The sequence below is a fragment of the Phalacrocorax carbo genome, chromosome Z (genome assembly GCF_963921805.1).
Source record: "Phalacrocorax carbo chromosome Z, bPhaCar2.1, whole genome shotgun sequence".
NCBI lineage: Eukaryota > Metazoa > Chordata > Aves > Suliformes > Phalacrocoracidae > Phalacrocorax > Phalacrocorax carbo.
In genome coordinates this window covers 74,786,611-74,810,690 of record NC_087548.1, presented here as the reverse complement: position 1 = coordinate 74,810,690, position 24,080 = coordinate 74,786,611, and the positions used below count along the sequence as shown (strand labels likewise).

Genomic DNA, 24,080 nt, shown 5'->3' with positions numbered 1-24,080 from the left:
CAAATGGTGCTGAAGCACAACAAATCTAGTTGCCCAATAAATGCTAATCTCTGTATATGATACTTCTACCTTTCTAGTTCTCTGGAAGCATATACTGTTACAAGCCTTTCTGTTTCTTGGGTTTTTTCCTCTGTAAATACATATGGTGACCTTCTACTTCAAATTCTGCACTGTCATACTGTTCCCATAGATCACCACACTGCAAAGCCTTGAGACAGACAGAATAAATTAGGTCAGAAGTGGATTTAATCTCACCAAAAGGAAACAATGCCTGCACTTCACTATTTTGGATTACTGTAAAACAAGCTCCACTGTGGGTCAGAAATGGGTAAGAAGCTCTTCACCACTGTACTTGTTAGAAAGGCTGCAAACTCCACACTAATACTGTTACACTAGTTAAAAAACACTACACACACACACACTACACTTTTGGTGTAAACTTCAGCATTCTGAGCAGTATTTGCTGACAGACATTTACAGTAGCCATACAAGCCTTCTGCCTTTATAGAACACCAAGTTCTAAGCTGATCATCTCGACGTGAGAACGACGTAATGACACCGATGGAGCTCTGTGAAGCCAATCTGGTTATGTGTACAAAGTCCCAGAACGCCCTCCAGTGGAAGAGATTAACAAGTAATGATAGGCACTCATTTCATGATCCAGAAGTAGGCCTTTTCTCTCTTAAGGTTTTTCTTTTTTTTTTTTTTAACACAATTTCTGCCAAATCAGCTAAATATGCAGAAAGGAACACAAATGTCATCCACTACATAACCCAGCTCATGATGCTATGTCTGCTTTTAGTTTCCAGCAAGTCATAGCCAGGGGAGCTCACTGAATTTAAGATGTGCTGCCAGCCACAGCCCTGAGCTACCAGCTTTTACAGACAACGGCATTCCCTCCAGGTAGAAAGGATCTGAAAAACATGAGCTAGTATTGTATGAACATGCAAGGAGTTCTATTAGTTTGTTCAGCTTCATCTTGTAAATGACACAAAAGATTTACATTAGGAGAAAAGGTACAAGAAGTTGCCAAAAGATGTGCTTATACTCTGGAGAGGAAACATTAAGCATTAAAAAACTCTTAGCTGTTTAAGGGCTGTATTTGACAGAATAATCCCACTGAGAGGCAAGATGCAGAAGCCTTTCAGTAGGTAGGAGATTAGGAAAGTTCAGCAGTTCCATCGCATCAAGATCTTTATAGTCAAATGCCTAAAAACTTCAATTGGCTTGCTGGATATGCTAGATTTAGTTCCCTCTATTCTACACAGAACTTGTTAGAATACCTGCTTATACAAAGCTACACTGAGGAAGTATGAGTACACACCACACCAGCCAGCAGTGGGGCAGGCAAAAGACCAAAATATAAGAGTACCACAAGACACCTAAGACACCACTATTTATAGACTCCGTGACAGACACTAGACCAGAGAATACCAGTTTGCATTTCTAGGTCCTGTCCTCAGCTTCTTAGATTAAAGACATTATGTGAACCTCCTGTAAGATTATTGCACAGTGGTTCTAATACTGGAGAGTCATCCATTATTTATTAACACAAAAATGAAGAGGAACCAAAAAAAACCCAAGCAGAGGAAGGGAACAAAGCCTGTTGTCATTGCTGGTTAAAGTTGCTGTGATTTAAGATAGACCTCTTGCACATTGCTCTTGCAGAAAGCAGGTGGCAGCATAAGCACGCCAGTTTACAGCTTTGTTCTTCATGAAGCCCAGCCAAAACCTGTCACCCACAGACATCTGCTGTGGTTGTTCAGCATCACACAGGAAGACCTCTCTAGCAGAAGTGGCAAACCATGGAGTCTTCCACAGTCAAAATAGGTATCCTAAAATACAGTTCATCGGCGCTAGGGCTAGGACCCTAACTCAGCTAGCTAACCTACTGCTAAATCCCCCGGACTGTTCTGCCACTGCTTCCATCCCTGTCACTAAACACTCCAACTGATTGCCAGCTGTTGTTCAAATGTTACATAGGTCAGAGCCATCCTGCTTTGAATGGTGGGAGATTAGTATAGGAGTTGCTAGTCAGGTTATGTATGTTCATACCTACATCTTTATTTCACACCAGCTTGCTGACAACAAACTTCTGTTCTGCCAGAAACTGCTTCTACTGCAAAGAAGCCACCAGTCCCAGACAAAGCAAGATCTGTTTCTCCATTCTTCTCAAAAAGTAACATAAGTGCAAGCTGTTTTTGTAGAGTAGTTTTAAGTGCTAACCTTTGGACGGTCTTCTTTTTTCAAGGCTACTGCTTCCAGTTTTGCTTCATACTCCGCTTGAACTTGGTCTCTCTTCTTCAACACATTCTATGGGCAAGAGAAAAGACAGCTGTGAGAGGAATCCTCTTGTTCCCTCCCCAGCCTGCAAGAATCTGCAAAATGATACAGCTTAAATACTAATTCAGTCCAAAGTCAGACTTTCACACTTACTTTATCCTATTTTACAGTATTTAGGGAGTAGCTTTTAAGAACAAAGAGCACTTGCTCTCCAGCAGCTGGCAAGGTCAGATAAAATTTGGTTGTTGGACAAGCTGGAGGCATGAAGGTAGAAGCTGTCATGTAATCACGCATATAACCCTGACTAAATAAATTCAATTCGTCAGTTGACCTATTATTAGCATGAAAAGCATATAAACAAAAGCATCAAAGCTGTGAAGGACTACTGCAAAGCTTCTGATATCCTCAAGCAGCAGACAGACAACAGCATGGGCTGAGAGACAGGAAGGCCACCACAGAAGGTATTACATCTCTTACAGGTACATCATTAAGTTTGCTTCCGATACTCTCGAGGGCAGAGAGGCCCTGCAGAGGGATCTGGAGAGACAGGAGATCTGCGCAATCACCAGCCACATGAAGTTCAACAAGGGCAAGTGCCAGATTTTGCCCCTGGGGGACGGCACCCCTGGACGTACATACAGACCGGGGAACGAGAGGCTGGAGAGCAGCTCCGCAGAGGGGGACCTGGGAGTTCTGGTCAACAGCAAGTTGAACATGAGCCAACAACATGCCCTGGCAGCCAAGAGGGCCAACCGTGCCCTGGGGGGCATCGAGCCCTGCATTGCAGCCGGTCAAGGGAGGGGATTGTCCCGCTCTGCTCTGCGCTGGTGCGGCCTCACCTTGAGCGTTGTATGCAGTTTTGGGCACCACAGGACATTAAGGATATAAAGCTACTGGAGAGTGTCCAGAGAAGGGCCACAAAGCTGGTGAAGGGTTTAGAGCAGAAACCATGAGGAGCAGCTCAAGTCACTTGGTTCATTCAGCCTGAAAAAGAGGAGGCTGAGGGCAGCCCTCATCAGTCTGCAGCTTCCTCCCAAGGGAAGGAGAAGGGGCAGGCGCTGATCTCTTCTCTCTGGTGGCCAACGATCAGACCTGAGGGTAATGGCAGGAAAATGTGCCAGGGGAGGGTTAGGTTGGGTATTAGCAAAAGGTTCTTCCCCCAGAGGGTGGTGGAGCACTGGAACAGGCTCCCCAGGGAGGCGTCACAGCACCAAGCCTGGTGGTATTCGAGCAGCACTTGGACAACGCCCTCCGAAAGGTGGTGTAAATTTGGGTTTGTCCTGTGCAGGGACAGGAGTTGGACTTGTGGGTCCCTTCCAACTCAGGACATTCTATAATTCTGTCCTCTGCTTTTTCACTTGCAAAGATTCCTCAAAGTCCTTTATGCAACATTGTTACATTGTTGTATTAGAAAAAAGTAATCTAAAAGCAAAGCTAAGTTTGGGTGGGTTGTGTTGTTCGTTTAATTAAAAAATTAAAATTATGAAAAACACGATTTACGTGAAAAGCAATGAACTACCTGAGTGTCTTTCACAAGCAATAAACATTTTATTATCAGACTATTCTCAGAATAGAGCAAAAGATGCTACCATTACCATGTACTACATCCACAAGCCAAGATCTCCACTCAGGTTATAGTACAGTCTTAAAATTTAAAAACGCTTACAGAAATAAGCCTTTAAGAATGTACTACTAAAAAATAAGCAGTTCTGTGTCTGCATGAGTGGACAACTTCAGTCTTCACAAGTAAACCAGTAATTTTTAATTCAGTTGATGCAAAGTTATTACTAAAAATGCTCAGAGTGAAGTCAGCCAACACTCACTGCTGAGGCACCTGTTAATTTGAAGCTCTCTTGCAAGCAGCTTGGCCAGTTCATGCTTTCAAGTCTTTCCTTCCACCACCCAGACGGAAGTACCCCATTAGTAGAAAAGGAGGTCACTAGTCATTTTAACAGTTTTGGATAAAGCTAGTAAAGCAGAAATAGTCATGTGCACTGGTGCCTATAGAACTTGCCATTTAAAAGAGTAGTTCTCACAGATTTAAGAGCCAGTCTAGCCAAGATCTGTTTCGTAAAGATGCACAAGCCCTGTGTCTACTAACCCTCATCTTTCCGCCTCCTCCCTCTTAAGCCAAGGGAAGATCACCAGTGCAGCTGCTCTGAGTAGAGATAGATGTTACAATCAATATTCACAGAATCACAGAATGGTAGGGGTTGGAGGGGATCTCTGGAGATCATCTTGTCCAACCCACCTGCCTGAGCAGGTACCCCTAGAGCAGGGGGCACACGGCTGTGTTCAGGCAGTGTTTGCATATTTCCAGAGAATTAGACTCCACAACCTCTCTGGACAGCCTGTTCCACTGCTCTGTCACCCTCACAGGGAAGTTTTTCCTCATATTCAGGCAGAACTTCCTCTGCTCCAACTTGTGCCCATTGCCCCTTGTCTTGTGCTTGGGCCCCACTGAAAAGAGTCTGGCCCCATCCTCCTGACACCTGCCCTTCAGATATTTATAAGCATTGATAAGATCCCCCCCCCCAACCTTCTATTCTCCAGGGTGAACAAACCCAGGTATCTCAGCCTTTCCTCATAAGGTAGGTGCTCCAGCCCCCTGATCATCTTGGTAGCTCTCCACTGGACTCTGTCCAGTAGTTCCCTGTCTTTCTTGAACTGGGAAGCCCAGAACTGGATGCAGTACTCCGGATGTGGCCTCACTAGGGCAGAGTAGAGGGGGTGGATAACCTCCCTTGATCTGCTGGCCACACTTCTTTTAATGCAGCCCAGGATACCATTGGCCTTCTTGGCCACAAAGGCACAGTGCTGGGTCAGGGTCAGATTGTTGTCCACCAGCACTTCCAGGTCCTCCTCAGCAGAGCTGCTTTCCACTAGCTCAGCCCCCAGCCTGTACTGGTGCCTGGGGTTGTTCCTCCCCAGGGCCAGGACCTTGCACTTGCTCTTGTTGAATTTCATCAGGTTCCCCTCGGCCCAGCTCTCCAGCCTGTCCAGGTCTCGCTGGATGGCGGCACAGCCTTCTGGTGTATCAGTCACTCCTCTCAGCTTCGTATCATCAGCAAACTGGCTGAGGTCACACTCTGCCCATCGTCCAGGTCATTGTTCAACATGCTGAACAGGACAGGACCCAGCACAGACCCCTGGGGAACACCACTAGTCACAGGCCTCCATCTAGACCCTGCCTTGTTGGTCACAACCCTCTGAGGTCTGCTGTTCTCCCAGTTCTCCATCCAGCTCGCTGTCCACTCATCTAACCCACACCTCCTAAGCTTACCTATGAGGATTTATGGGAGACAGTGTCAAGAGCCTTGCTGAAGTCGAGGTAAACAACATCCACTGCTCTCCCTTCATCGACCCAGCCAGTCATGCCATCATAGAAGGCTATCAGGCTGGTCAAGCATGATCTTCCCTTGGTGAATCCATGTTGACTACTTCTGATAACCTCCTTTTCCTCTACATCCCTGGAGATGTCCTCCAGGATGAACTGCTCCATCACCTTTCCAGGGATGGCTGTGAAGCTGACTGGCCTATAGTTTCCTGGATCCTCGTCCTTTTTGAAGGGTAGAGTGACACTGACGTATTCTACAAATCTCAGTCCATGATAAATTGGAATGGTGCCCCATCCACAAAGTTGCTATTTTTTCAGGCAAAAAAGGGGGGGGCAAAACTGAAAAATTCACCTCCAACAGCTTAACCCTCCCTTTTGTCCCAAAAAGGATGCAAGCATGGCATTGGTCATGTTTGCTTGAAAAACCACAACCTTCCCTTCCCTTTGGAATCTAAGCAACTATGTGGAATAGCCTTTAAGTGATTGAGTTTCAGTGCAACAAAAGCCTGAGAGATTTAACACATATTTCTACTTTGTATTGCCTCCTGAACCTGAGTCACTGACATTTCTTCTCGGAAAAAAACCAACTACCTCCAGCAATGGCATTCAGCCTTTAGGAGCCTGGAATTAGTGCAGTAAGCTGGATCTGTACCAAGAGTAGCCAATGATTAACAGGTACCAGCAGACTAGATTCAAAGGGCAGTTGTATTATTACTCCAAGTCCATCCACTGTGAACCATTAACAATATGCTTCTGAATTCAGCTTTAAGTATCCATTAATGGCTGTAAGTGATGAGAAAAATATTGCCTTCCCTTTCACTTGTCCCATAAGTGAAAGGCAATGCTTCTCCTGGCACCTCCAGGCACCCTATTCTCAGTTGTTGACCAATGCATTAATGCTTCAGCAGCTCCTCCAACAAGATCTGTACCAAGCATTCCCAGACTTACCACAGCCCATGCAATACTTTTGCTAGTTAAGGCCTCACTTAGAAAGAAAAAAAAATTGAAAATAAAAATTTTAAAAAAGTTTTCAAGCTGGAAGAAACCAACACCAAACAAAAAACTCACACACCACATTTCAGTTATTTGGGGACAGCGCTAAACCACTGGTCCCTGTACAAGCTAGCATTAGCTTGCTTTCAGTGAGGCAGGTCCTTCTCCATTTTGTATTCAGTTGAAACATTTCACCTTGGCCCATATCTGAAGGAACTTCAGGAGTTTGCCATTAGGCTCCTTTCTCAAGTTGCAATCCTATGCCATTTGTACACCACATAGCTTCCTACCACAACTAAACCTCACAAGAGGATCCTTTATTTACCACCTGCCTTTAGAGAGACAGCTAGCTATTCATGTGGTGCTTGCTTTAAACGTGTATTAAAAGTGATGTCCAAGCACACAGCTGGGGATCGCATCATCTGATAAGCCCTTCTGGCAGTGTTAAGCATACAGAGTTCATATAACATTTTAATATCAGCTCTAAATTACATAGAGCAGAGTTTGTTCTCTGCGCTTGCCTTCCTGGGGAACACCAGTGTACCACAAAAAATGTGGTACCACACATTTGTTGACACTGGCCTCACTGCACCAGTATTCAAGGTGTCATCTGGCCATCATGCATGGCCTGTGTTTTAGAAAAGGTCTCTCCCAGACACTAGCAGCAGACATTTTAACTCAAGTCCACAACATCCGCCCCTCCACTTCTGCAAATCTTTCAAATCAACCCAGTGACAGGGCTTCCCTGGCATCAGCCAACTTTTGTTTCAACCAGAACTACTAGGCTTTGGCTCCGTATGTGCAGTTCCCTCAGGCTGCCACCCCCAGGTACAACAGTGCTCCTGAAGACACCAAGGTGAACATTCATCTCTAAAGGAGTGAAGATAACCTGGCAGTTCTTACTCTGAGGGACATCCACCCAGCTAGAGATTGCTCTATAAGTCAAGTTCCGATACCTATCCCTGGGGTACAGTGTGCAGCAGAGAAAGCTATCAAAGTTCCACTGAACTCCTAGTACCTAAAGACTTACCTTCCACCACGTATCCCATAAAAAAATCTGTGCTCTGAAAGCCCAAAACAGACTTTAATTTCACAGCCAGGCCTCACAGCAGCTGATGAGTAGGACTGCACTGCTTCTGAATAGTACAGCCCTTTCAGCAGAAAGCCTCCTGCACTCCAGGAGTAGCTCCCTTTACATTTACTTACTCAATTTTATGGAGTCTGAAAAGTTAGTTCTGTAGCTGCTTACTGCAGAAATAGCAACAGACTGGTATTTTCTAGCATAAGCAATCTGCACTTGGTATGACCTGAGAGTTTCTAGTCTTGGTATTTGGGAGAGAAGAAAATTAGGAACAGTCTGCCATGGCTAGCAATAGTTTTTATTCGTGATTTTCAGAGAGAGTAAAGCTAATGAGATGCCCAAACTGGACACTAAGCAGCATAATCCTTATTTGCTATTAAATACTATTTTGCAGGTATGGTTTCTACATCCAGCCAGTTCCAAAGCACCAACACAATGAGTATGTTCAGTTCATTACCAGAGAATGACAGGGAGAATGAATCCTTTAGGGCACTAGAAAATCAATAGTCTAAAAATTAAGCTAAAAAGCAAGGGTTTCTTCAGCTGAAGAGGTACTTCAGGCAGTTAAACACCACTTACTACAGGGAAAGCAGCATTAAAGACTTGCGGCTAGACTATCTGTTGGCTTGGAGACTGCACTTACTGTCTTTGCTGTCATCTGACAAGAGCCCTTTTAGAATAGGGCTGTCTCCAAGCCAACAGGTAGCCTAGCTGCAAGTCTTTAATGCCACTCTACCTGCATTAAGTGGTATTTAACTGCTTGAAGTACCTTTTGAGCTGAAGAAACCCTTGCTTTTTAGCTTAAAAAATTTTTTCCCCCACTACATTTGTGAAAAGCGCCTCTCAACTCAGCTTGCCACTTCAGATGCCACCTCTAGTAGGCTGTGGAATTTGTAGCATCAAAAGCCAGATGTTCTGGCCTAAAAGCTTTAACCACTAGCCTCATGCTCTGTTTATTTGTAAGTACATATATACACCCCCTTCCTACAGAATAAGGATAAGTCTGAACACCCTGGGCCAAGGCTTCCAGCTATAACTCACGGTGTTCCAGCAATACTTGGGTGTTAATAGTCCTGTAAAGGAAATGCACCTCACTTATGCTGGGGTCAATTCCATGACTATGAAAGCAGAGTATACTCAGAGAATTAGTGTAAGCCTTCTGCAAGAATACTTCAGCCAGGCATGACAGGAGCCATACAACTAGCCACCTGAAGCTGGGAAAAGAAATCTGCAAGTAAGCGTTTCAATTCTCAGTTTGATAATCTTAATCATCCTACACCTAAGACGGAGACGAACTGCCATGTTCAGACTGCAGTTTTCAACAAGGTATTAGCTCTCTAAAGAAGTGCATACCATAGCCTTATAACAGTTGTTCCAAGTGGAAATATCTGAGAAGGAATTTATCTGTTAGTACCCTACAGAGGGACTGCTAATAACATACCATAGCATGGGCATGTGGTGAAAAGCCCTAACAGCTGAACAAGAGTCCTCAGTTTCAGTTTTCGGTGCAGTTAACTCAGTAATCTTTTCCCATGCAATGCTCCTTAAAAAAAACCGCACAGAACTAGTTTTTATTACTTCTGCATAAGAAAATATCAAATAAAATATCAAGTTCTTAGAGATACTAAGAGTCACAGAACACCTTTAAGCAGTTACCTGGTATGCAGAGCTTAACTTTACAATAGACACAGCCTGGCTAGAGCATGAGGATGAGAGAGGAAGCAGTGTCTGTCATTTGGACACGTGGTGCTAAAAGGAACCACCCAAACCTGCTACACACAAGCATCAGAAGCTGCTAATGCTACCTTTTCTGCAGGGCCAGACAGTGATGCAGTAGTCAAGAGCTGAGCCACAGCTCACTGTCTAACAACTCACAAAGAAGATTCTAGGCAGCCACAGGACATCTATAGAGTACCACCTGCCACTGTGATGAAGGAGCAACTCTTCAACACTTTGTGTGTACCCTGGCATAACTGACCTTAGCTTGACTGAATAGCAGAGCAAATAGGTAATGCTACCCATGCAGCACCCTGCTACTAAACTAGTTTTGTTTTGATTATGAAAACTTCCTCCTACTTCATCGATTATTTACTTCCCCACTTTTCTCACCACGAACCCTTCTCACTGTTAGAAAGGATAAACTCGCTGATACATCATTCCATACAAACACAACAAATGCCTTCTGTCACAGGGCTCTCTTTACCTTCATTGACTCTGAGTACAATATATATTCCCTAAGCACAGGCAGGAAGTCTTCTGTCATGTCTTCACTGAGTTCTTCAAGAGCTGTGCAGCAGTTCCCAATACAGGCAGACACCCCTTCCAGTGGCTCTGATAGCTCAACCTCCAGCCCTCCCCAGGTTGAATAAACAGGTCCATATTCTCGTAGTTCCACCAAGTATTCTGCAAGAGGCAGATGGAAAAAGTAGATGAAGAGAGTAAGAGTGAGGCACAAGGAACAGCAGACACTCAAGCCAAACAAGAGAAACTAGGCATCAAGGTTGGCAAACATTAACTCCCCCGGGAGTCAAGTCTTGTGTTGCATTAGCATCTTAATAGACAGAGCTTTATGACTGCCAGGTGACAGGTCCAAGTTGCCTCCTACTTAACTGACCATTCCTGTACGCTTGCAATACAAAGGCACTTGCATCTGTGCAGTTGCCAAAGTAATTTTTTTTTAAACACATAAAACTTCACTCTGCTAAGACAGGTCTGTAAAAGTTATTTTCGCATAGGAATTCCATCTGTACTCCTCCAGATGGAATCTACAGGGATTTTTTTCCCCCTCCTTGCAAAAGCCTTTCAAAAAAAATAACTCTAGTAAGAAAGTAGATTAGTATAACAAAAGTGACTTTAAAAAAATATTTGGTGAGTTGAGGTAAGATAAGATACTGTGTGAGGCTTTGGGCCTGTTTTAAATCTGCTAGAGGTATTAGTTTTTGCTCTCTGTGTGGCTCATTACAGGCCAGAATCATTGACACAAGTTGTCTCGGTCATGCCATCAACCAGAACAAGACACAGAGCACTCAGAATGAAGTATTATGGTAGAGGATCTTGTGTCCTTACCCAACTGTTCCTTGATAATCCGTTGTGCTATTCTGTCAATGGTACCAAGCTTTAGAGAGAATGTGTCTAGATACTCCCCAATGGCTGCAAACTCCAGTGGCCGACTTCTTAATTTGTAGCCTCCTGTGACGTATTTGACAGACTCCCCCATCTTCGACAGCAATGCCATTCCTTGCTTTTTGTAGGCATTAAGATCCTAGAAAGTTAAAAAACCAAACCAGCTCAGAAATATTCTACTTACATGCTGAAAGACTAATACAGTGAAGGATACTTTCCAGTCAAGATCAAATCTTGTGAAGGCAAGAGATTACATGTGACCCACAGCCTTGCAGAAAACCTCACTTTGTGTAAGTTGTACAGCTGAGCACAGTTTCAAGACTACCTCCATACAGAGATAAGTTATCAGCTGGCTCTGATGACCTAATACAGAGCTACATATTGCATCCCTATTTGGTCAGCCGCCTCCTCACACCAGTTGTGTGATCAGATAGGATGCAGGGGAAGACTCCACGCAGAAAAAGTAGAGCATGGGAAGACTAGCACAGCTTCTCTGCAAGGCAGACTGCAGCTCAGGCTGGGACAGATGTAGCCATGTTGCCTGCACAGAAAGTTTAAACTTCCTTGCCAGCGCTTACACATTTGAATTCAGACAATCTGTGTTAACAAGGTTGTTCACTTACAATCTTCAGGGGATTTCACCCTGACAGCACACCAGAAAAAAATGGTTTTAGTTAGCCAAAACACTGTCCATTTTGCATTTAACTGCTTCCAGCAGGGGTCACTATTCAACATCTCAAAACAGGGTTAAGAGCTATAACTAGGTTATGCTATGCAGCCTGAGGATATTTTCAAACCAAGTACACATGTAGAGGTCAAGAATCAAAACATGGTATTACAGACTAGACTAAAAGCTCAAGTGTTCTTTAAAAAAATACAATAGCCATCTCCAAAACATGTACTATGGTATTCTTTCCAGGTACTTAAAGTCAAACAAATCTGATTAAGAGAACCTGACATCTTAGCAGCTACTATAATTTTTTATTATATCTGCATTGAAACACAGTGGTTCCTTGACTCTTGCCTTCCACCTGTCCTAAGTTCTACCTGTAAGCAGGCATCAGAAAAAGACCCTTTAATGAAATTATTCACTTACGCTCTCAAACATTCTGGTGTTACTGGTCCAAACAGGGAACTTGAAGAAAGGTTGGTTTCTCTTTTTCAACCAGGAGGTGGTCTCAAGACTTTCAGCAGTAACTAAATCCTGAAGTCCTAGCACACTGAACTGACACCCCACTGCTGCAATACAGTAAGTTCCAACACTACAGACAGCCAGAAGAACACGTGTCCTTGTCCCTCAGCCTCCCTAGATGCTCTGTATTCTCAAAGAAAGCCCTACCAAGGGCTGAGGATAAAGCCCTTACCATCCATTTTACAGGGGTGGGAGAAGATGACGAAGCAGCTAAAAAGTTGCATCATGCTTTGACAGCTGAAAAGCAGACCAGAGCTATATGACTACGAAGACAGTAAACAAATTCTGCATTTCTGGCTTGTTTCAACAGTCCAGTTCACCATGGAGGGAACTGTAAAGTAAGAGGGAACTGGAGATTGAGTCTCACATTACCAGCAAGCAGAGCATAAGCCTGAAGTGAGCTCAAATTAAGTGTCACATTTGAGTGACCTAACGTAATATGACATTGGAAAGACGTGCTTTTACAGCTCTCCTCACTTATCAGGTCAAACCCAAGCATGACTGTAGGTCCTCCTAGTCTTATTTAAAATGCAGTTTAAGAAAGAGCCAAAGAAAATTGCACTGTTGCTGGATGAGTCACACAGAAGATGAGCATGAAGTTGTTGACCAAGAACAAACAAGAATGAGGTCTTTACACTTAGTTTTGAGGGCAACAAGAGCAGGTAGTATAGAAGCCACAGACAAGAAAAGCCATGTAAGTTGCAAGCTTTTGTGCAAGAGAGTTCTCTCCTCTTTCCCCACTTCCCTCCTCCCCAGAAGAGGGTTTTACAAAGTCTACAACTTCCTAAATTCTGAACCTCTCTTGCATCAGAGAAGTATGTTCTAGACACAGGGTTACAAAACTGGCAGGTCTGGAGAACCAAATTTGTAAATCTGCATACCACCCCTCCCTTCAAGCAAAGGGAACTTATCTGGTTGTCACACACAGGGGTATACCACACACAACGATCTGGGTCCCCAACAACATTCTGGTATTTTAGGGGAAGTTCTGACCTACACATGTAGTGCTATTAATCCCTTTTAACCTTCATTACAAAACAGACTGCAAAGGTGCCTGTTCTGTTGTCCCTGTTTGGAAGTTACTGGCTTACCTTGGCTGTGAGAAACACATTGAAGTGGTCATTAAAAGAAAGCACTGGGTGATCAGTTATTCTCTTCAAGAATTTGTCTAATGCTTTCCTCCTTGTCTCCACGAACTCTTCAGAAAAGCGATCAACAACACCTTTTACCACGAATTTCTCAGGAAGAGGCTGCCAAGAAACAAGCAAAATGCACAAGATTCAAAAGGCCAAAAACTTGCTTTTGCTATTTAGAAACACAGAAAGCAATCAAATTCCAGTCTTAAAGGAACTGAAGTGTTAATGCTTGTTAATGGAAACTATACACCAGACAGGACGCAAACCCTGCTCTGAAATACCCTTTAGCTGGTCTGGCCTACTACTAGGAATTCTACTGAGTGGCTTCAGCTGAGAGCCAACACCAGTGAAGCCCAGACAGTACTCACATTAAGTACTTCTAGCATAGCTTAGGGTGCTCCCCCCTACTGCTATTCATGTTCAAGCTCCAGCTCTGAAGGAGATGTCAGCAGAGGTGCACACTATTCACTACAGTAATGGGCACACATACACCTCACCATGTTGTAGAAGCAAAGCTGCTCAGTCCAAGGAAACTCAGGAAAAACTTAATTCTACCTCTTCCCCCTCTCATTCTGAACAGTTTAGAGCTCCTGGACAGGGCCCTCTTTGGAGGGCTGATAGGCTTAGTGATAGCACCACACTGAGCAAAGACAGATGAGCAAGCTTGACACAGCAGATGCTCAAGTAGTCCAGGGTGGAGCCTTTCTGAAGCGCTTGCGAACTGTTATCTACCATAGCCAGCATTCCTGAGCACGCTTCTGTAAGTGACAAAGGTCTGTCATCATATCCACTCTTTTATCTTATTCCTATTTCACTCCACAATTTCATGTCTACGGTTCAGCTTAACATGTAAGCCCAATTCTGCCTCCAGACTTGCTCATTCTGCAGTCCCCCCGTTACACTTAGACTCCAGACTTCAAAGTACCATTTCAGACAGAAGGTCACTCTTCAACCTTCAGCATGGTTAGTCTCAGCTCTACTGTTAGAACTGCTTTTGTTCTCTCCAAATAGCATGGACTCTAAGATTAATATCAGTTTTAAAATTGTGCTTTGCATTTTATTCTTGTGAAACAGTCCACCCAGACACATAATCTGCTTACTCTTACACTAGCAATGACAGCCATTTTGACTCAGTTCAGGAATCAGGATTCTCCTCTGCAAAGAGTCTTTGTCACCTGAAATCTGTGACAAAAGTAATTAAAAAAACAAAATTGTATATGCATATGACTTTCCTACCATACCCTTGATCATGTGGGACGTACATAAAGATTGCACCTCCTAAAAAACACACCCAGCATGACTTAGCTGCAACACATCTACCTTTTGACCACTGTATTTAGTTCTTGTAACTTAAGACTTATTATGCATTCAGATCGGTCAGTCTAGTTAAACCAGTGTAAGGTACATTCTAATTAGACTTCTTCAGAATAATAATGCTTAGTGCAGTAGCCTTCAGAGAAGAAGAAAAACTCTCTTCCCTTGCTCTATAAACTTTAGCAGCAGCTTTATAGTTTAGGAAGTCACTACCTCAGCACCATATGCAGGAGGAAAAGGACAAGCTGGAAGACTAAAGAACCCTAGTTCAACCAAACACATGCAAACTGGCACCGAATAGTCACTAAAGTTTGAGCATTTGAGACCTAGAGACGGGTACCTCTCCATTACAGAGACTTCTGCCATTTAACCTGGTTTTAGCTATAGCAGTAGTTAGTCCTTTGTGTTTTAGAACTTTGGAGGTCCATCCCAAGTAGTCAGTACACACAGCTAGCAACTGATATCCTGCTTTAACTGTGTATTACTTATCTACCTTATAGCCTTCCAGCTTAATAGTCTACTTTTCCCTGCTGTGACATGTGAGCAGAGTTCACTGCAGTCAGAAATGGCATCAAGTGTCCAAACATCACCATCCAAAGACAAAATCCATGGTTATGTTAGGCTTATCTTTCTAGTCTAGAGACAGATCTGAGAGCGTTTTTACTATTGTTTGGAAGAACAGATTAGAGTAAGTCTCAGATAATTTAAAAGTAGAAATCAGTAACAAAAGAGGAACACATATTCAGTTTAGTTTGAGCTCCTAAGCGTAGGCTATCATGGCTTGCTGCACTGAGAAGACACATCATTTGTTACAGAAAGTCACTATACTGAGACTAGGAAGAAAACTCCCTTTGGGTATTTTGTTAGGTAGAAGGTCTCCAGGGACTGCAGTATCTCCAGTTACAAATACAGACACTCTTAGATTGGCTTGAAACATCCTTTCAGAATACACTTGAATCACAGTGCACCTGAAACTGCCTGTAACTTCTTCTAGGCAATAAATACAGAAAGGATTCAGCAATCTCCCCACCGCAACACTGCATGGAGGAGATTAGTAGGAAATTCCATAACTGCTAAGTTGTGCACAGCCAGATAAAAGAAGGCAACATGTCCTTATGCTCCCAAATTTTCTAGAAGAGAAGCACTTAAGAGATTGCCTTGCTCCGCAGCCAGTTTTCACATCCAGTATTAGAGCCGCTTGTGCCAAATTTCCTGTTCTGTGTGCGATGAATTCCAGGCCACAGCAAAGCAGCTTGATTGCTGGCTGTGACTCACCTTCTGCTACTAGACTATTATTTATTGCCTTGCAGCCTTCAGGCAGGACTGGCAGCCTGTTAGTACACTGAAGAATCTGTAGAAGCTTAACCTCGCTGGTTCCAGCTGTTTGGAGAACAGGGAGGGAGAAAGGAGGGTCTGGGCAGCTAACACATTAATCTTATGTCTCCAGCTTACCCCAGCAAGCTCACTCTCCCTCTTCGCTTCTCCCTACCCCTCAGTAAACACAGTTGCTGCCAGCTAGTGGTGTCACATGATTTTGTGAAGTATTTCTTATCTTTGAGAGACTGAGATATTATTCCACTTAGAGACAATTTCCAGAGAAATTTAGGACTTAAATAGCTCTCTACCCTGGAACAGCCTAACTAAGTACTTCTCACATAGCCTAGTCCTTGCTGAGGGATGAAGAGCAGAGAAACTTCCCTCCCATCCCAGATCGCCAAGCTAAGGTATGCATTGTTGCCGTTTCACAATTCACCTCCTACAGGCCTTTTTCAATTTCTCTGTCCAAGAGAGCTGATGGTGGTGACCTCACAGGCTTCCTATGTTTTTGCATCCTCTACACCATGAAAAATGTGTGATCTGAAGAGCTTGATTCCGATCTTAAGCAGTCTAAGGTGGTCAGACTGGCAGCTTCAGCGACAAGAAGGGGTGCGGTAGTTTGGCTAATGAGATTAGCTGAACTTCTGCCTACTGAAGGCATGCAATAGCTATGAAGCCAGAGGCTAAGATTTCTAAGTCTGTGCTATTTAAATTCTAGCACAAATAGTGTTAAGATATTCTCTTTAAAACCAGCTCAAGAGGCCGTCTTGAAAACTGATGGAGACTAGGACTTGAAGTACCTGTGTGGCTTTTCATAAGCCTCAGATACCCAGAAATCTAGATACAATAATTGAGCAAACAGATGAAGCCATTCTACTTATGCCACAAGTGTAGTCACCATGCACATTACCGCTACAGGAGTCTGCCAAAGCTCACCTCTCAGGTGTGCCAGCCAAGACAAGTCTAAGCTTCATAATCACGCAAGAATGGGAAGCTCTTCCCACTCCACTAGAAGAAAATGAAGTACTGTATTGAAATCTAAAGAGACATATCACCAAAATATCACCCTTTAGAAGACAGGCACAGAAGGACAGCTAAAGACAGATCTGCTGTCCTTAACAGCAGATTCTTGCTTACTACCTACAGGAATGAGATGCGTTGGCTGAGACTCTTCCAGCTTGTTTCTCAACCAGTCGAAGTCTTGGTACCGCCGGCGGACAGAATACTCTGGCAAATCAAACTCTGCTCGTGTGGTCTGGAAAAGAAGAACAGGATACGCTTAGTGTGCACCAAAACCTCTCACTTCAGAGCTTAGCAGAAAATGCAGTACAGCCATCACTGGCAAGGGTGAGGCCAGACACACCTTGCACACAGAATCTGTCCCCAAAATCGTGTTTGCAGCCAGCATGAGATAAGGATCCTCTGGACTTTCAAGCAGTGGGAAAGCCAGTGATAAGAAAAATGATTACTTGAAGCTGATGTTTTCTTAAGATCTATTTGTACTTCATTACATGTTCTGCTTAGATAAATTTTGTGGGAAGAGTCTGTGGAGAGGAGAGTACTGTGCACCATGTTAATCTCTTGGCAGTTACAACTGTGGGGAAGAATGTAAAAGACCTTCAATCCAAGGATGAGACTGTTTTCGCCATCAAGAATTAAAGGCAGAGATATTTAATGACTTCTTTATTCTATGAGGTGCATTAACCGTGGGTGAGAAACGGTTTCACCGCTGCCCCATACTCCAGAAGTGACAGGCTGCTTATACTTCACAGCAAAAAGATTAGAACACAAGCCATTGCTAGCTTTGCTGAAGGACAGGTTTTGTTGATTTCTGAGAGGAAGAAATCAGTCTGTATGCCTGATTAGAGATATCAGTACATAAAGTTAAATCTTTGAAGTTTTCATTCTTTAGGCAAGGAGTTAGACTTGCCGTTACAAGTTAGAGACAGAAGGCAAGTACAGAGAAACTGATAGCAAATGTTTTGTCCAGACCTTTAACAGTCCCTAGCCTGGAAAGGTGACTGCATGGGGCTGCTTGCACAGCATGTATTGCAACTGCCAAAATGCACTAATGAAACTGTGTACCAACTAGGAGTCTCTGCAAAAGAGCCTGGTATACGATTGCCCTGACTAGAAGGTAGGTGGCCATTATCATTATGTCCCACCAAGAAGCACAGCTCACAGAAGCCTAGAGAGCTATATGTAGTTACTCACAGTCTCAAGACCATCTTGCAACGGAGGTGATGCTGCAGCTCCAGCACACTACACATCTACACTAGATATCAAAATCACTGCATTCTGGGGAATGTACCAGCTCTCCTAGCTTTGAACTGGCACCAAGTCCAGCACTAGGTTGCTTTGCTACTCCTAGCTGCTACAACCACCTGCTAAATTCCGGCAGAGATTTTGCATTTACTTGCAGACTGACAGCAACTGCCACGTATTTGGAGAGATCCAAGTAGCAGCCTTTAAATGTGATCTACCTCTTCACTTGCTCTCCGGATGGCTCCAACTCTTCAGTTACTGCACATTACTCCCACCAATCCCCACTGGGGAACCTGCACAAGTTCTATGCCAGAAATCTCTTTCTAGAGGGAAGTCAGCAGTCTTAACACACTATCAACAGACCAGTAGCTCTAGCATACTAGAAACAGCATGCTAATGTGATATTACCTAATGAAATTGTTTTGTTTCTAGAAAAGGAAGGCACAGAGAGACAGCAAGAAGACGAAATCAAGCTCACCACCTCCCTCCTTTAACCTACTAGCCATGATAAGAGATGCGTACATTAGTCCATAGACTAACATAATGAATGCTTACCAATGGAGCAGTTGTGTTTGTAGATGAGGGACTACCAAGACCTAGATATCCACTGCAGATTTGTGCTTTACGCAGCTACACTTCAGAGTAACACCAACTTAACATGCTAGAATGCGACACTATAAATGAAACATCTGAGACTTCATATGAACTATTTTCACTTGTTTTCAGTAGGAGATGAACAATGTTACACTAGAACAAGATAATTCACACACTTGTTGATAGCCGCCAGCCAGTGGTGCTAACTGCTTTGTTCTTTGTTCTACTAACAGGGCCGCTATGCCTCAGCCTTGCAGAAGACAACCTGAAATGTGGGGAAGGGAAGAGGTAATGATTTAGTAGTATGGAATTTTGTGAACTGGCTGTGACCGGGCAAAGGCATCTCAAAACACATCTGACAGTGAGTGAATGAGAGTAATCAGGCACTACAGTACCTTATCCAGTAACACAAGGATGAAGGTGAAGACTCCCATATGTGAGCAGTGAGAACCTTATTAACCAGTTTTCTGCTAACAGTTAAGGAAAACTGTATAGGTACTATTTAGTCTACAAGTAGGAAAGCAGGGTAAGTCCCAGTGCACAAACTTTGCATTTATTTATCATTAACCTCTAGCAAAATGCTCCTGCTGCCTTTACATCACTACATCACAAGCAGATTTGCAAAGTTTTCCGTTTATGAAGTTTTGTTCCCCAGAGGGAAGCAAATGAAAATACATCATAGTCATCAGCATTTCAGTGTTCGCTGTACGGGCTGTCAAATCTGAACAGCAAATAAGCTTTTCAAAGACTATTTGGACAGAACATAAGGGCCATTCAAGGTTTTAACAACACCTCACTAACGCTGAAAGAATTTGGATCTCAAACTGTTTGTTAGCTTAGCACAAGTTATTTTTTCCTGACTGCACACAAAAGGGAAGAGGGTCTTGCCACTGTCCAGGAATGGTAAGTGAAATGTCTGGTTTCGACAGTTTAATTCCTCCTGCTTTCTTAGTAGGATCCATAAATCTCATCTTGCAAAGACCCTTGTCTCTCCCAAATGAAGTTCAGAAACTTATGTGGCAGATCACAGCTTCCCAAAAATAATGGGCAAGACATTTCCAGGGATTTACTGAAGACTCCAGCACGGTTCCAGTAAGTCAGCACTGCAGTATTCTGGGCTCAGTGTTACTTGCTGGAAAGCAGGCAGGGTTTCACACACTTTTACCTCTGTTGTTGGAGTAGTTTTGACTTGAGGCAATATTAAGGCAATCACCAAGTCTTGGTTTTGCATAAGATTCTTGTCCTTCTTGAAAGGAGTTAGCAGCCAAGCCTAAAGTTAGCCTGTGATGACTACATGAAAGTATTTTTGTACCCTAGTTCTAGCCTCTTACTAGATCTGATTATAGGTTTCCCTCCATGTTACTATTTACAACTGGCACAAAAACCTTCAACTAGAAAAAAGAGAAGAATGGCGGAGTGGGGACAGGAGGAAAGTTGGTGTTCTTAGCATTTCAGAGTTTTGGTTGCTGCAGTTTAGCCTGTTTGAAAAAGAGATCATAGCACTTAAACCTGCTCCTCTCTAGGGATCAAGCTGTGTCATGTGCTCAAGTAGTCTACCCAACGCATCCACTGGAAGCAGGAGGAGGACAGGAAAAAGAAAACAAGACCTCCACTTCAGTATTGACTGGTTTGAAAGCCTCTCCCTTCAAGCCTACAGAGCTACTGCATGACTGAGGAATGGCACACAGCTGTTCAGTCCTCCATGGGAAAAAGCACAGAAGGCAGCCTTGCTGCCCTAGAAAGTACAACATAAGTGAAGGTAGAAGTACAGCTACTTATGTTTCCCTTGGGAGAGACGACTACATAGCAATCATAACCTCTATTTTCCCCCTCCTTCAGAAAGATCTGCTTGATAAAAAAATCCCTATAGACTGCACATCAGTCTCTCTGAAGAGCACAAAGATGTATTATGGAACAAATCCTCCTGGGGGCCATCACAAGTCAAATGAAGCACGTGATTGGGAAAAGCCAACATGGCTTCACTAAGGGCAGATCGTGCTTGACAAACCTGGTGGCCTTCTATGACACAGTGACTTGCCTGGTTGACATGGGGCGGGCAGTGGATGGACATTGTCTACCTGGACTTCTCCAAGGCCTTTGACACGGTCCCCCACAGCCTCCTCCTGGAGAAATTAATGCGTTATGGCCTAGGCAAGTGGTCTGTGCAGTGGGTGGGGAACTGGCTGACAGGACACACCCAGAGGGTGGTGGTAAAGAGCTCCTTTTCCGCGTGGCAGCCTGTCACTAGTGGAGTCCCCCAGGGATCAATATTGGGCCCAATGTTATTCAATATCTTTATAAGTGATCTGGACAACAGCATCAAGTGTAGCCTGATGAAGTTTGCTGATGACACCAAGCTGAGTGGGGAAGCAGACACTCCAGAAGGGAGAGCTGCTCTGTAGAGACATCTGGATAGGGTGGAAGAGTGGGCCAGCAAGAGCCTTATGAAGTTCAACAAGGACAAGTGTAAGGTCACGCACCTGGGAAAACATCATCTGTGCAGCACAGACTGGGATCCACCTGGCTGGAGAGCAGCTCTGTGGAAAGGGACCTGGGGGTCCTCGTAGACAGAAAGCTCAACATGAGCGAACAGTGTGCTGCTGCGGCCAAGAAGGCCAACGGGATGCTGGGTTGCATCAAAAAGGGCATCACCAGCAGAGATAAAGAAGTCATCATCCCGCTCTACTCAGCGCTTGTCAGGCCACACCTGGAGTGCTGTGTACAGTTCTGGTCCCCGCTATACAAAAAGGATGTGGACAGGCTGGACGGGGTCCAGAGAAGGGCCACCAAATGATCAAAGGACTGGGAAGCTGCCATACGAGGATAGGCTGGTAGAGCTGGGTTTGTTCAGCCTTGAGAAAAGGAGGCTTAGAGGGGATCTCATGACCATGTACCAGTACTTAAGGGGCAGCTACAAAGAAGATGGAGACTCCCTTTTTACACGGAGTCCCATGGAGAGGACAAGGGGGAATGGACACAAGTTGCTCTTGAGGAGATTCCGATTGGACACCAGAGGAAAATTTTTCACAGTGAGAACAATCAGTGATTGGAATAATCTCCCCAGGGAAGTGGTTACTCGGCCACGCTGGACACTTTCAAGAGTCGTCTGCACAGAGTGCTGGGTCATCCTGTCTAGACTGTGCTTGACCGAGAAAGGTTGGACTAGATGGTCCCTGAGGTCCCTTCCAACCTGTGATTCTGTGACTCAGGAACACTCAAGACACTTCAAATCATCACAGGCAAGACCAATTAAGTTCCAGCACAAGTTTCACCCACCTTTTTGGTTTCCCTACCCTCACCATATTAGAAAGCTGCTGTTAGCAAGAGGAAAACAGGGTATGAAAGAATAAGGAAGCCAGGTCTGAATCACTGTCCCCATTACTTTGGGGACTCCCATTTGCTTTAAATGTGCCCTTCTAGGAGACAGCCTGAGGAACGCTACCTGGTTCTTACTAGGAAGCTGTGAAAGCAGGGGCACAAGCAGGACCAACTAAACTCTAAACTATCTTTTCACCTTGCCTGCAAGCCGTTGTTTGGGACCAAATGTTTTAGACCTTTCCTCAGCCACTAGCACCTGCTGACAAATGTGTCAGTGCATGAGAAGTCTGGGGCATACTGCAAGACTTCTCTTTTTTGCTGTTATGATAAAGGACCTTTCTACAGAAAGAAAAACACACACAACACAAACAAGACTGTGGTCAAGTTATGCTCATCCCTGCAGTGGTGTCCAGTCACATCCACAGGCACACATTACAGCACTAGCAGTTACGTTCCCCTCTTCCACCTACGTTTATCCAAACCTTTGAGGTTCCACTACCTTTCTCCAGTGGAGAAAGAAAAAAAAGCAGTCATCTCTGCCTCCTCATCCAGAGCCACCACAGAGACCTTTTAAGCCCTTTACAGGTCTCAAACCCCCTCATGCTTACATTGATAACAGGAACAAGCTCTGCTATAGAACTTTGACCTACAACCTGGAGATGTAACCATTACTACTTATCATCATCATCACTGTCTAGGGATTATTCCTGTGCAGATTTTCCCACGTTTAATTACCTCTTTCAGCTACAATGGCTGATTAGGCAACTAGCTTGGCAAAGAGGCCTTGTTTGTATGGTAAGAATAAGTCAGACCATTAATACTGTTAGTCTTCCAAAGAGTCTTTTTTTTAAACAATGGTATGTAGTGCTAGAGATGCTGACCGTAGAGGGTAGCCAGAAGTTTACAAGAATAATAAACCTGAAGAGGTGAGGCTTCCACGGTGATTGATAAGAATAAATTATGCACTGTTTCACAGCAGTATTGCAATGCAACGATACAGCATATTCACATGCTACAGCGAGATCCAAATAAAATAGATATTAACAGAGAGGTAGGTAGATATGCAAAACAGAACTACAGGACAATGTTTTTTTAACTTAAAAAAAGCACTCTAAGGTAATACATGTGGATCTAAATATGGTAAATACCTTGTCCACATTCCAGAGTTCTGCTTTAAGGAAGAAGGGAATCCTACTATGAACAGAGGTTTCCAAGCAGAAGAACATTATTAGGGTGCCACTGCGTAGAGATACTTTATCTTGACAGAACAATTGGGTCTTCATTTAAGGCAGAAACAGCTTTAGCCAATTTTACCTGAAAGTTGCATACAATTTTGTGCTTTGTATTCCTTCTGATCATGTAACAGCTAAAGGCTAAGTTGCTCCAAGTAGAAAAGTCTCCTACAATGCTTCTTAGCCTTTTCTAGTAGTTAAGATACAGCATTTCTTGCAAGATTAAGACACTTCTTACTGCACACTGAATGTAGGCCTGTAAACAGGCCTACATTCAGTGTGCAGTAAGAGGTAGCTACTATTTTAGAGAAACCACATTTTCTCCTGTGCAGCCTGAAAGTGGAACTCTGAAATTAACATTTTGAAAAAAGTTATTTGTGGCCTATAAAGGCTTCCTTATTTCAACGGAAAATATTCTCTCTGGTATTTAGTGCCATCTAAATATGCTAGAGGAATGCTAATCTCTTTGGTCAAGTGGATCAAGTATATTCCTAGTGAAGTCAGTGAACACTTTTTGCCTTAGGTAACTACAAGTGCCTAAAACAGATGTCAACATCACATAGGAGGTGATGCTAATGAGAATCATAGAATCACAGAATAGTTTGGGCTGGAAGGGACCCTTAAAGGAATGAGCTAGTTAACAGAAATCAACCTTCCAGTTGTGAGTGCAGTGGAATTCTCTGACCACTTTTCCTACCAGTGTAATTACATTGCATTATGATAGAACTACAACACATGCTGAGAAAATCTCTAACATAATTCTTTTGGTAGGCAGTAGCATTCTTAATCTACTTAGTTTTAGAAGCAGCTATACAGCCTCCTGTACCAACAACTGCATGGAAGCTAGTTTACAGTTGAGGGCCAAGGTTATGATTTAGGTAAGTGGCTGAGAGAG

General features: G+C 43.7%; 1 protein-coding gene across 1 annotated transcript in view; it reads right to left on the bottom strand.

Moving 5' to 3' along the window:
* The window catches only part of SNX30 (sorting nexin family member 30), a 54,702-nt gene that overhangs the window by 9,924 nt on the left and 20,698 nt on the right, over window positions 1–24,080 (bottom strand). Inside the window, exons 3-7 of the mRNA XM_064439653.1 lie at window positions 16,921–17,031; window positions 13,101–13,259; window positions 10,761–10,956; window positions 9,898–10,097; window positions 2,227–2,313 (exon numbers count right to left, since the gene is read on the bottom strand). Coding sequence (XP_064295723.1) covers window positions 2,227–2,313; window positions 9,898–10,097; window positions 10,761–10,956; window positions 13,101–13,259; window positions 16,921–17,031 — 753 coding nt within the window. The remainder of the gene's footprint in view (window positions 1–2,226; window positions 2,314–9,897; window positions 10,098–10,760; window positions 10,957–13,100; window positions 13,260–16,920; window positions 17,032–24,080) is intronic.